The sequence below is a fragment of the Schistocerca americana genome, chromosome 4, assembly GCF_021461395.2.
Source record: "Schistocerca americana isolate TAMUIC-IGC-003095 chromosome 4, iqSchAmer2.1, whole genome shotgun sequence".
In the NCBI taxonomy this organism is placed as follows: Eukaryota; Metazoa; Arthropoda; class Insecta; order Orthoptera; family Acrididae; genus Schistocerca; species Schistocerca americana.
In genome coordinates, this window is record NC_060122.1 from 842,259,313 (window position 1) to 842,272,354 (window position 13,042).

General features: G+C 43.7%; 1 protein-coding gene across 1 annotated transcript in view; it reads left to right on the forward strand.

The window, feature by feature from the left end:
- The first annotated feature begins 3,210 nt into the window (after positions 1–3,210).
- The window catches only part of LOC124613856 (atherin-like), a 53,698-nt gene continuing 43,866 nt past the window's right edge, over positions 3,211–13,042 (forward strand). Inside the window, exon 1 of the mRNA XM_047142581.1 lies at positions 3,211–3,356. Coding sequence (XP_046998537.1) covers positions 3,211–3,356 — 146 coding nt within the window. The remainder of the gene's footprint in view (positions 3,357–13,042) is intronic.

A 13,042-nucleotide genomic window follows, 5' to 3' on the forward strand; every position in this document is an offset into this window, starting at 1 on the left:
ATCTTCTTTTCTCGACTTCCCTCATTGTGGTTCTCCTCATGAAATGTCGTTCATAACGGTCTGCCTTGACTCGCTTGGTAGATTGTACAGTTCAGAGGAGTCGTGTGTGTTCATGTAAGAGAGAGTACAAGGGAGCGTATGTAGTCTGATGTTCTATTTTCTGCTTGTAAATGGAAATTTCCCCGTAGCATTACCTTTCCTCAATGGTAGTTGTCGATACCAGTATTGTTTTTAGAGTTGTTTTTCTGAAAACTTTCGTATCATTTTATACCCAGTATCCTATGTTACAAGCTAAAATTTATGAAAAGGAATTATTTTATAAAATATTTTAGTTTCGATGTTATAATCGATAAGTGATAGTTCTGAATGTACAGTTAAGTTTACAAGAAATTGTAAGAAATTATGAATTATTGGCACACTTAAAATTTCTGTCATTAATTACGCAATCCTGTACTGTTTACTATGTTTATTTCTGGATTCATTTATGAAATAATAATCGAAATTAATAATTTCACAGAAATTGGTAGGAATTCATTTGTTAAGAAAAGCTGTAAAACCTTTAGAATATGGTTATTTCCGGAGAGTGTGGTGGTCGTAAGCTTGCCTCTGATATGATCGCACGTATTTTTTATTTTGTGCGAAGAATGTAATTTCGGCTTTGTTCATGTAAAAAAAATCAAAATACTCTATGATATACTGAATTGTGAGAAAACGTATTTAGTTTAAAAAAAAAATGCTTCAACAACATTCTTCAGATTTACTTAGTTCAAACGAACCGTGAGTACGTGATTTGAAATTAAAATTTTCAAGAATCAAACCCCGAGACAGGAAGAACTGTAGCCAACTCAGCATGGCAAGCTAAGTAAACTAGGAAGTTTGTTGTAATCTTCTCTCCTCTCAAATCTTCATAAAAGATTTTGCTTATTGTGGACAATAGATGGAAGTAGGAAGGAGGGGGTAAATCACAGGTTATCCTCATTTTGTGTGCTATAGGGCCATCCGCCTCACACAGGCAGCGTAGCCGCGCGGGGTTAGCCGAGCAGTCCAAGGCGCTACAGTCCTGGACTGTGCGGTAGGTCCCGGCGGATGTTCGAGTCCCCCCTCGGGCATGGGTGTGTGTGTGTTTGTCCTTAGGATAATTTAGGTTAAGTAGTGTGTAAGCTTTGGGACTGATGACCTTAGCAGTTACGTCCCATAAGATTTCACACACATTTGAACATTTTGAACAGGCAGCGTACGAGTACCAGTGACCGCGATATTGAGCGCCCTCCAGGTGTAGTCACAACAACAAAATAATCCAATGTCAGTGAGCAACGTAGGAGACGGAATAAAGTCTGGAGGCAAAACATACAGCCGACAAATCCCGGACAATGGTGTATGGGGAAACCAGCTCGATGTTTTCGCCAGTGGGTGTGAGAAAGCACATCCAGAGCACCTGTTTTGTATGGGGTGTACGGCTCACATTGCTGATTCACTGAGGCTGGTCAGACTGGGCGTAAGGTTAAGGGGCTCCGGAAAGGCTCAAAATCATGAAAAGTTCAATTTTTACTTTTTTGCGTTTTATGAATCTGCAGACTATTACCTTTTAATAGATATATAATTTATTCAATTCCAAAGACTACAATTATTTTTAAATTTTTTTTTTGAAATGTGTTCTACATGGGCGTGACCCACTGTGGCGCTGTTAAACTGCTGTCAAATGGTGTTATTATTAACGTCCGTGTTCATCAGGTACATTTTAGTGATGTGAGATAAAGTATGTGTTGTGGCTAACCTGTGATGGTTCAATATATATCGCTGGTGTGATTGTCGATTGTTTCATGTTTATTTACTCTGTCGTTATCTCGAAAATATTCGTAATTAATTCTGTTTCTTGAGTCTCTGTTTTGTTGAAGTATAATAATGAGTAAAAGTAAAGTTATTAGAAATCGTCTGAAGGCTTTTAAGAAAAGGAGAAATGTTGGAAAGCCAAAGGTATGTGTTATTACTGTAAACAATAAAGACGATAACCAAGTGAGTGAACCTAACCTCTCAAGTACACCTGCCCATAGCAGTCAAAGTGAGAAAGAAAATACTTCACAGAAGAAGCTTGGTTCAATGAGTGAAAACGATGAATGTTTTATGGGCGAATCGGATGTGAATGAAAAATTTGATATGTCACTTCTCAAAGGAATTTTTTCAAACTGTGTAAGATGTATTCATTGTAGTGAAGTTGGTCTGGAACTCTCCATAATAAAGCACGTAGGACTTGCTAGTGAAATACAACTGAAATGTGATAAGTGTTCATACATGACCACCTTTTGGAACAGTGTTGCAGTAACTGCAACTGAAGAAAATGGTAGCAAAATCTACGAACACAACAACGAGCGATGCTTGCTTTAGACAAGGAACGCCTTCGGGCTGCAGACAGGGCTGTAAAGAGTCTAGAAATACAAGCAAGAGTAAACAGGAGGAGGAACAAGAGGAAGCTGGAGGAGGAATTTGCAGAGGACGAAGATAATCCATCCTATGGACCTGGAATGCACTAAAAAGTTAATCCAATCTTTGTCGCTCGATTCCCAAAACTTTTATTTTCTCATACTAATTACATGTCTTCTAAGGATCTTCCAAACATATTTGTTTCAAACTTTCAGTAAATGTTATACAGTACCTTCTGCATAATTTAACACAGCCTTTTTCCAAAAAACTGTATATTTTTGAATATATAAATAAAAAATTGCAAAAAAATGTTGTGAATTTTCATTACAAATGAAAAAAATCATCTTTAATAACTGAACTAAAATTTTGTAAAATCCCTGTGTTAAGTTGTAGCCCATATTCCAATAAATAATCCGTAAAAAGTTCAACTTCCTACCTCAAATACTTTGTGAGGAAAGATGTAATTTATAAGCGTTATTTTAACATTTCAAGTATAGGGCGTTCCGGAGCCCCTTGAGGTATACTTTACCGATAGCAGTGGGATAGCTGCGGTTTCGCCTAAGTGCCTACGCGCAGCGAGACCCCTGAAGTCACAGTTTCCTGCACTTTGCGAACAATCCGGCCCGGCAGAGGTGCGCGCTCGAGGTGTGTTTAGGTGCTCTCCCGTAACAAGCGGAATTTTTTAAGACGTCGCGGCGCACAAAGGCTCCTCGCGAGATATACGGGCGGGGCGTCGGCGATATTGGCCGCTGAAGAATGGCCGACGCCCGGCCGACGCGGGCCCGCCCGACAATGGCGCCGGAGGCCCACAAAGGAGATATATCGAGCCGGCTGCCGGAAACTTCGCGCGCGCCGCGCCGCACCGGGCCTCACTCGAGCGGCCAGATTGCATTCAGCGGCCGGCCGGCCTGCGCCGTCGCCAGAAGAGCGCGGAAAGCGCCGCCATAATGCATAATCTGATTAGGGGCACTTCCCGCGGCCGCGTCTCCACGGCAGATAATCTGACGCTTTTGAGGGACGGGGCCTGCTGCCTGCTGCCCGCTGCCAGAGGGTCCCACACACCTTCCTGAAGGCGTTCCTCCGCGTCCGGACTACGCTCACAGGCCGCGAGGATAAAAGTTGAATCCTTACAGTGGTAAAGGATCGACAAAATCCCTTCGGAAATCAAAGGGCGAAGTGACATCCAAGTGACTATTCAAATCGGTGTGTTGAATACATGGATCTGCGCGAGGATACCTTCGGACTTTCGGAAAAATATCACCCTCATAATATCCCGGTAGATGGAAAAGGTGGTTCAGTGCTTGAAATATCTCACAATCAGCTTAAGGGGGGTGGGAAATATGGGCCGACTTGGAGCACGAGAGGCGGCATAGGACATTTTAATTTCCACTGTCTATACTTTTACTTTGTCAGCATGACCAGGAATGATTCAGGATTAACACTTATAGCAGTGGAAGTTCAAAAACATAACAAAATAAATTATATTAACATGAGGAATTTCAGCATTTTTTTCACTTACTATTGGCTGCAACTGTTGCTATAGGTACACTTTTCTTCATAAGTAACAGATATTCTTCGATGAATTTTGCACAGCACACAAACCGTACTTACAGGTGTATGAAACTCTAGAATTTTCCCAATCTATTTATACTGTGGTAAAAATAGAGATGATTAACTATAAAATTTGAGTTTTTTCTAAACATGAAGTTTAAAATGTAACAGCTCATTCATTTTTTCACGAAATAAATAAATTCTAGAGCCTCATACACCTACAAGTATGCTTTGCACGCTGTGCGATATTCATCGAAGAGTCTCTCATACTTATGAAGAAAAGTGTACCTATAGCAACAGATGCAGCCAATAGTAAGAGAAAAAATGATGAAATTTCACATGTAAAAAAAAATTATTTTGTTGTGTTTTCGAACTTCCACTGCTATAAGTGTTAATCCTGAATCCTTCCTGGTCATGCTGACAAAGTGTTATGGATTTATTTGTAAAAAGTGGAAATTAAAATGTTCCTGTGTTGCCTCTCCTGCTTCAGCCTGGTCCGTTTGACGTCCTAACACCCCCCCCCCCCCCCCCAAGAACTCGTGCATTCAACTTGCTGACTATAATAACACATAGGAGGGCGGAAGAGGAAACTGAGGACCTGTTAGATGACGATCCGTTCGGATTTATGACAGGTAACGTAGCGTTCGATAATGGTGGGAAGGCTTAACAAAAATTGAGATCCGTGTGTAGGCTTTGCTGACCTTGGGAGGGGGGTGGGGGGTGGGGGGGGGGGGGGGAGAAAGCGTTTGTCAATGTGAAATGGTGAAAAACCTTCAATATTCTGAGAAAAGGTGAGTAATGGGGAAATATCACTAATATACAATATGTACAAGAACCAAGACGGAAGACTAAGAATGGAGGACCAAAAGGGTGTAAGACAAGTGCTGTGTCGTCCGAACGAGACACAACCAGGGGAAAGGAAGCAGTGGCGCAGAGATGTGAGCTGGTGCCACTGCCGTAGAGACTCGCCACTTTGCGCGAGTTCCACCAGAGCCACGAGCGCAGCTGAGGACGAAGATATCGACGCCGCCTCGGCCAATTACCGGCCGAGTACAATTCGCCAATGACCAGACCACAGCGGACCGAAGCCTACTCGGAAGACAGAAGAGCAGCTCTCGTCCACTTGGTTATAGATCGTCGTCCAGGGCTGACGTAGACAGGGGAAGTCGCTTGGTGAGCTCTTAGAAGTGAACAGACACTTGTTGTAATTGGATCTGCTATGTACTGAGCTATTATCTGCACTTAGCCGCCGGCCAAAGTGGCCGTGCTGTTCTAGGCGCTGCAGTCTGGAACCGAGCGACCGCTACGGTCGCAGGTTCGAATTCTGCCTCGGCCATGGATGTGTGTGATGTCCTTAGGTTAGTTAGGTTTAATTAGTTCTAAGTTCTAGGCGACTGATGACCAAAGAAGTTAAGTCGCATAGTGCTCAGAGCCATTTTGTTGAAGTTTCGAGAACATACCTTCACCGAGGAGTCAAGCAGTATATTGCTCCCTCCTACGTATATCTCGCGAAGAGACCATGAGGATAAAATCAAAGAGATTAGAGCCCACACAGAGCCATACCGACAATACTTCTTTCCACGAACAATACGAGACTGGAATAGAAATGAGAACCGATAGAGGTACTCAAGGTACCCTCCGCACTTAGTCATCGAGGGCCTTCTATTTGTGTTTCATTACATGCAGCGTTGCAAATTTAATTATTCAACAATTTACAAAGATAAGTAAACCTTTTAACTCATTTGTGTAACTTTGTTACTAGTTTGTTGGAGTGTTGCAGAAGCTTCGTTCTCTTATCCTGTTACCTGACCTTGGGGGCAAATTATTTTAGCACCAGAAGCTGTTTCACGAACCAACAAACTCAGCCTACCGAACAACAGCGGCCATTCGGCCTCTACAGGCCTCTACAGCATTAGCGACGAAGCCTTTGCATAACTGGCGACGAAGGTTTACAAAAAACGAGGATAAGTCTTTCACCCCAACTGTGCAGTCTACATACATCGAAGAGGCAATGCAGAAATAAATCATAGAATCAAGAATGGGATTAAAATTCACGGCCGAAGGATTTGATGGTGACATTACTATGCTCAGTGAGCCCGCGGGAAGGAGCGCCTGGTCCCCGGCACGAATCCGCCTCGCTGATTTGTGTCGAGGTCCGGTGAACCGGCCAGTCTGTGGATGGTTTTTAGGCGGTTTTCCATCTGCCTCGGCGAATGCGGGCTGGTTCCCCTTATTCCGCCTAAGTTACACTATGTCGGCGATTGCTGCGCAAACAAGTTCTCCACATACGGGTACACCACCATTGCTCTACCACGCAAACATAGGGGTTACAGTCGTCTGGTGTGAGACGTTCCCTGGGGGGTCCACTGGGGGCCGAACCGCACAACAACCCTGGGTTCGATGTGGGGCGGTGGAGGGGTGAAGTGGACTGCAGTAGTCGTCGTGGGGTTGTGGACCACTGCGGCTGCGGCGGGGAAGGAGCCTCTCCGTCGTTTCTAGGTCCCCGGTTAACATACAATACAATGCTCAATGAAGGCGACGAAGAATTACAGTAAGCACACCCTGTGAACTGATACTATCAGAAATGATATAAGCGATAAACTTCACATCAAGACTGGGGACCACTGTGTAAACGGAGTCAAGGATTTCTATTGCCTTGGATGCAAAACATGTCACAGACAAAATAAAGTCAAGCTGTAATAAGCCGACTACCACAGGCAAAGAGGACGTTCCTGGCCAAGAGAAATCTACTGGTGTCAAGCATTTGCCTTAATTTGAGGAAGAAATTTCTGAGAATATACGTTTGGAGCCCAAAATTGTATAGCAGGGAATTATGGCCAGTGGGACAACCGAAAGTGAAGAGAATCAGATTATTTTAGATGTGTGTGCTACGTAAGGCTTTTGAAAATTAGGTCGACTGACAAAGATAAGCCATGAGGTGATTCTCCACAGGAGCGGCAAAGAAAGGACATATGAGAACGCCGACAAGAGTGCACAGCATAAACTGGTCTTAAGATACCAGGCGATAACGTCCATGATACTAGATGGAGTTACAGAGGGCAGAAACTGTTAAGAAAAACCGAGTCTGGAATGCATACAACGAAAAGAGGACATGTGCTACTCTGAGATGAAGAGGTTGGTGCAAGAGACAAAACTGTGGTGCTCTACATGAAACTAGTAAGATGACTGCTGGAAAAAATGTGAGTCACGGTTCTGGGTAAGTCCTTTATCTTTAATCTGCCGATCACTAGCATGGAATTTTGAATGTCTCTGAGCACTGTGGGACATACCTGAGGTCGTCAGTCCCCTAGAACTTAGAACTACTTAATCCTAACTAACCTAAGGACATCACACTGTCCGTGCCCGAGGGAGAATTCGAACCTGCGACATTAGTGGTCACGCGGTTTCAGACTGAAGCGCCTAGAACCGCTCGGCCACAACGCCCGGCTGGAATTTTGAATCAGACGACAAAATTTGTCTCACACACTTACGGGCCGCGTGGCAAGGGTAAAATACACGGGTCGGAAGATTATTTACAACTTGTACAGAAACAACAGACACTGTTGTAGTCTGTACCCGATGTTATTCAGCCTGTACATTGAACAAGCAGTAAAGGAAACCTAAGAAAAATTTGCAGAAGGAATTAAAGTTCAGGGAGAATAAATAAAAGCTTTAAGGTTTTCCGATGACATAGTTCTGTCAGAGACAGCAAAGGAATTGGGAGAGCTGTTGAACGGAATGTCTAGTGACCTGAATGGTGGATATGCGATGAAAATCAACAAAAGTAAAACAAGGGTAATGGAATTCAGTGGAATTAAGTCAGGTGAAGCTGATGGAAATAGATTAAGAAACGCGACACTGAAACTAGTAGATGAAGTTTGGTATTCGGGTATTAAAATAACGGATGGTGGCTGAAGTAGAGAGGATATAAAATGTAGACTGGCAATGGGAAGAAAAGAGTTTCTGAATAAGAGAACTTTATTTGAATCAAGCGGAGATTTAAGTCTCAGGAAGTCTTTTCTGAACTTATTTGTCTGGAGTGTAGCCATGAACGGAAGTGAAACATGGACGACAAACAGTTTAGACAATAAGAGAATATAAGCTTTCGAAATGTGGTGCTACAGAATAATGTAGACGATTAGATGGCTCGATCACGTAACTAATGAGGAGGTACTGAACAGAATCGGGGAGAGAAGAAATTTGTGGCACAAACTGACTAGAAGAAGGGGTCGGCTGATTTGACACATTCTGAGACATCATCAAGGGATCACGAGCTTTGTACTGGAGGCAAATGTTGGGAGTGAAGATAAGAGAGGAAGTCCAAGAGATGAATAAGGTAAGCAGATTCAGAAGGATGTAAGTTGGAGTAATTATTCGGAGATGAAGGGCCTTGCACACGATAGAGTAGCATGGAAGGCTGCATCAAATCAGTCTTCAGACTGGAGACCACGAGAACGAAGACGACAACGACACAAAACTTCGGCTTATCTGTAGAGAGTATACATGCTAGGGTGCAGATCCTCTCAAACTCCTGCTGATTACTTCTCTCAGAATGGACAAATTTTCAGATGCCCTCTATTTTTTTTTCGAGACCAACTAGCTTCTTTTATCAATGTCTGTTGCTGTTCTGAATGGTGTCATCCGTCGTAATCTTGCACTGCGACGTGAAGCTTTGTGATTAGAATGGTGACGGAGTATCAGCTGTGCTGAAGCGATTGACTCAGGATTTGGAACATAGGTATCGTAATCTCTTCAATTGCTACTGAAATGGCAGTGTCAAAGTGGATGACTTAAGCGTCTTCTCTGTCCCATGACTGACAGCGATGGACCAGCCAGTCTAAAAGCTTACTTTTGTCGTACGTCATCCTGTATTGGCAGGAAACGTGAATGGATTAGGAAGTGAAACAGCGTACCTTTTCTGTCCTACCCCACGTAGTTAGACTGCAGTTTGTGATCCCTCGCACTCGTAGCGACGTAGCAGGAACAAACAGGTACTTTCCTGTGGTCGACGACAATGTTAATGAACTGTATGGCTCAATAACTTGAAGCAGAGCATAGCAAATGTCGTAGGCGGGTGGAAACAGTTCAGCGACAGATCCCAATCGTAGAACGCAAATACTTGGAAAGCTCTATTCTGTGCTACCAACAACGCATACCGAAGGCTTGAGAGCATAGCGAGAACTGCTAGAGAAGCGCGGGGCCGCAGTACTTAAGGACCGTGTCGCGTCAGAGGACGTGGCCGCATAGACAACGGCGGCGTCCTGTGCAGAAGGAAGCTCCGGCCATCTTATCAAGCCAAGTGTCCCTGACCCTTCCTCCATACCGATACTCGGACTGAACGTGGAATCAGAATCCCTTTCAGACCTTAAGGTAGCTGCACGAGGTATAGCCAATAGATTTTAATAATGACCTTGAGAAAATGAAGTTATCTAATAATTATTTGTTTTCGTTTACTGCAATATGCGACGCTCATACACAGTTAATTCCCCGTGCCTCATTTTCGCAGCACTCCGCCAAAAGTGTCAAAACAGTGTGGCGGAATCCACTCACACAGAGCAGAGTAGTGCAGTAACTCGTCTCTTGCCATATCTACATCTACACTGATACTCCGAAAGCCACCGTACGGTGTGTGGCGGAGGGTATCTTGCAATACTATTTGTCATTTCCTTTCCTGTTCCACTCGCAAATACAGCGAGGGAATGACGACTGTATTTATCCCTCTCTATGAACCCTAATTTTAGTATCTTATCTTCGCGGTCCTTACGCGCAGTGTACGTTGACGACAGTAAACTCGTTCGGCAGTCAGCTTCAAATGCCGGTTCTCTAAATTTTCTCGAAAATAACGTCGCCTTCCCTCCAGGGATACCCATTTGAGTTCCCGAAGCAAAAAAATGGTTCAAATGGCTCTGAGCACTATGGAACTTAACTTCTGAGGTCATCAGTCCCCTAGAACTTACAACTACTTAAACCTAACTAACCTAATGACATCACACACATCCATGCCCGAGGCAGGATTCGAACCTGGGACCGTAGATGTCACGCGGTTCCAGACTGTAGCGCCTTGAACCGCTCGGCCACCACGGCCGGCGTTCCCGAAGCATCTCCGTAACACTTACATGTTGTTCGAACCTACCGATAACAAATCTAGCAGTCCACCTCTGACTTGTTTCGACGTCTTCCTTTAATCCGACCTGATACTAGAGCAATATTCAACACTAGGTCGCACCAGCGTCCTATGTGCGGTTTCCTTTGCACGTGAACCACTTTTTCCTAAAACTCTCCCAATAAACCGAATCGACCATTCCCCTTTCCTTTCATAGTTATCATATGCTCGTTCCACCCCGTATGCTTTTGCAACGTTATGCCCAGATATTTAAAAGACTTGCCTGTGTCAAGCAGGACACTAGTAATACTGTATCCCAACATTACAGTTTTGATCTTCCTACTCATTCGCATTATCTTACATTTTTACACATTTCCAACTTAAAAATTTTTCCTAAGTCGTTTTGTATCTTCCTACAGTCAGTCAATTTCGACACCTTTCCGTGCATCGCAGCATCACCAGCAAACAACTGCAGATTGTTACCCACGCTGTCCGACAAGTCATTTATGTATATAGAAAATAACAGCGGTCCTATCACACTTCTGACGATACCCTTGTCTCTGATGAACGCTCGCAGTGGAGGACAGCGTACTGGGTCGCGATTATTTAAGAAGTCTTCGAGCCACTCGCGTATCTGTGAACTTATTCCATGTCCTCGTACCTTAGTTAGCATCCTGCAATGGTGCACCGTGTCAAATGCTTTCCAGAAATCTGGAAATATGGAATCTGCCTGTTGCCTTTCATCCATAGTTCCTTGTATATCATGTGCGAGAAGGGCAAACAGAATTTCGCAAGAGTGATGCTTTCTAAGACTATGCTGAATCGTGGACCTAAGCTTGTCAGTCTCAAGAGAGTTTATTATATTCGAACTGAGAATACGTTCAATGACTCTGCAGCAAATAGAAGTTAGGCATGATGGTCTGTTATTTTGCGTGTCCGTTATTTTACCCTTCTTATATAATTGAGTAACGTGCGCTTTTTTCCAGTCGCTTGGAACTTTGGGGTGGTCGAGAGACTCACGATAAATGAAAGCTAGGTAAGGAGCCAATGACGTAGAATACTCTTTGTAAAATGGAACTGGGGTTCCATCCGGACCTGATGGTTTATTTGCTTTCAAATCTTTCAACTGTTTCTCAACGCCAGGGATAATTATTACTGTGTCGACAACATGGGAGTCAGTCTGATGGTAAAATGCAGGTATGTTTGTACGAATCTCCTGTGTGAACGATTTAGTGAAGGTGAAATTTAAAACTTTAGCTTTCGTTTCAACAGCCACATTAGACTGGTCAATAAGGGACTGAATGGAAGCCTTAGAACCACTTAGTGATTTTGCATGCTACCAGAATTTTCTCGGTTTCTCTGGCAGATCTTTTGCTAAGGTGTGACAGTGGTAGTTGAGGTATGCTTCACGCATCGATATTTTCACAGACGCACGAATCTCTGCTAACCCTCGCTTGTCGTCATTTATGCGTTCCTTTTTGAGCCGAAAGTGCAACAGCCTCTGCTTCATCAGCATCCATCGTTCCCAGAACCGGTCGCGGTCCTCTGGTTTGGAGCCGAGGGGAAGGCTGAAAACAGAGGCTCCAACGATTCTGCGGGGATCTGGTGTGCAAATTTCTCGACCTCCGCTATCGGGTGGAGAAATATAGGTTCCCCCTGAATAGGTCAGGCGTGCACTACACGCAGGAAGCGGCTACAAGGGAGTACGTGTGGAGTACACATGTGGGTTTTTTATGTTAGAGAATTCCCTCCCTAGGCCCGACAAGACGCCTCCTGAGACGCGGCAAGGTAGGAGTAGGCAAAATGCAACAGGGAATAACAATATTAATGTGCTAATAGTAAACTGCAGCAGCGTCTATAGAAAGGTCCAGAACTGCTCTCATGAATAAACGGTCACAATGCCCACATAGTACTAGGGACAGAAAGTTGGCTGAAACCAGATGTAAACAGTAATGAAATTCTAAACTCAGATTGGAATGTATACCGCAAGACAGGCTGGACAGTGAAGGGGGAGGCGTGTTTATAGCGATAAGAAGTGCAATAATATCGAAGGAAATTGACGGAGATCCGAAATGTGAAATAATTTGGGTGAAGGTCACGGTTAAAGCAGACTCAGACATGGTCTCAGTAGGCCCTCTCGCTCAGCAGCTGTTGTGGCTGAGCACCTGAAGGATAATTTGGAAAATATTTCGAGTGGATTTCCCCACCATGTTATAGTTCTGGGTGGAGATTTCAATTTGCCGGATGTAGACTGGGAGACTCAAACGTTCATAACGGGTGGCAGGGACAAAGTATCGAGAGAAATTTTTTTAAATGCTTTATCTGAAAACTACCTTGAGCAGTTAAGCAGAGAACCGACTCGTGGCTATAACATATTAGACCTTCTGGTGACAAACAGACCCGAACTATTTGAAACAGTTAACGCAGAACTGGGAATCAGCGATCATAAAGCGGTTACTGCATCGATGATTTCAGGCGTGAATAGAAATATTAAAAAAAGCTAGGAAGATTTTTCTGTTTAGCAAAAGTGACAAAAAGCAGATTTCAGAGTACCTAACGGCTCAACACAAAAGTTTTGTTATAAGTACAGATAGTGTTGAGGATCGGTGGACAAAGTTCAAAACCATCGTACAATATGCGTTAGATGAGTATGTGCCAAGCAACATCGTAAGAGATGGAAAAGAGCCACCGTGGTACAACTACCGAGTTCGAAAACTGCTGCCGAAGCAAAGGGAACTTCACAGCAAACATAAACATAGCCAAAGCTTTGCAGACAAACAAAAATAACGCGGAGCGAAATGTAGTGTGAAGAGGGCCATGCGGGAGGCATTCAATGGATTCGAAACTAAAGTTCTATGTACTGACTTGACAGAAAATCCTAAAAAAATTTTGGTCTTATGTCAAAGCGGCAGGTGGATCAAAACAAAATGTCCAGACTCTCTGTGACCAAAACAGAGGATGAAAGACTAA